This window comes from Mizuhopecten yessoensis, unplaced genomic scaffold (genome assembly GCF_002113885.1).
Source record: "Mizuhopecten yessoensis strain PY_sf001 unplaced genomic scaffold, ASM211388v2 scaffold714385, whole genome shotgun sequence".
NCBI lineage: Eukaryota > Metazoa > Mollusca > Bivalvia > Pectinida > Pectinidae > Mizuhopecten > Mizuhopecten yessoensis.
In genome coordinates this window covers 1-551 of record NW_018479094.1, presented here as the reverse complement: position 1 = coordinate 551, position 551 = coordinate 1, and the positions used below count along the sequence as shown (strand labels likewise).

At 49.2% G+C, this 551-nt stretch overlaps 1 protein-coding gene across 1 annotated transcript; it reads left to right on the top strand.

Moving 5' to 3' along the window:
- Window positions 1-28: 28 nt before the first annotated feature.
- LOC110440971 (putative nuclease HARBI1) lies at window positions 29-526 on the top strand. Its single transcript, XM_021484079.1, has one exon. The coding sequence runs from the start codon at window positions 29-31 to the stop codon at window positions 524-526; it is 498 nt and encodes a 165-aa protein (XP_021339754.1).
- The last annotated feature ends 25 nt before the right edge of the window (window positions 527-551 follow it).

Below are 551 nucleotides of genomic sequence, written 5' to 3'. Positions count from 1 at the left end.
CCCAAGATCCTTTCAGAACTTCATGCGCATGCCTCCAGACATGTTTGATGAGATTGTCCAGAGGCTGACCCCAAGGCTAACCAAGCAAACTACCAACTTCAGAGTTCCCCTGGATCCTGGTATGAAAGTTGCCATAACCCTTCGTCACCTGGCATCTGGAGCCAAGTACCATGACATGCAGTATGCCTGGAGGGTCCCCCACAACACCATCAGCAAAGTTGTTAGAGAAGTCTGCGAGGCCATCATAGAAGAGTACCTTGAAGAGCAAATGTCACCTCCAACCACTGAAGAAGGCTGGCGTCAACTGTTAGATGACTGGTACCAGAGATGGAACTTCCCTCACGTAGTGGGGGCAGTTGATGGCAAACATGTGGCATGCAAAGCTCCCCCTAATTCTGGATCAGAGTACTACAATTACAAAGGCTTCTTCAGTGTGATCCTGTTTGCCATGGTGACATCTGATTACAAGGTCCTGTGGGTGGACGTGTCTGGTAATGGCTCAGCTTCAGATCTTCAACAACAGTGAGCTGAAAGAAGGCCTAGAGAACAAC

Coding starts and splice junctions, on each gene's coding strand:
- LOC110440971 (XM_021484079.1), top strand. CDS start 29: ATGCCTCCAGACATGTTTGATGAGATTGTCCAGAGGCTGACCCCAAGG.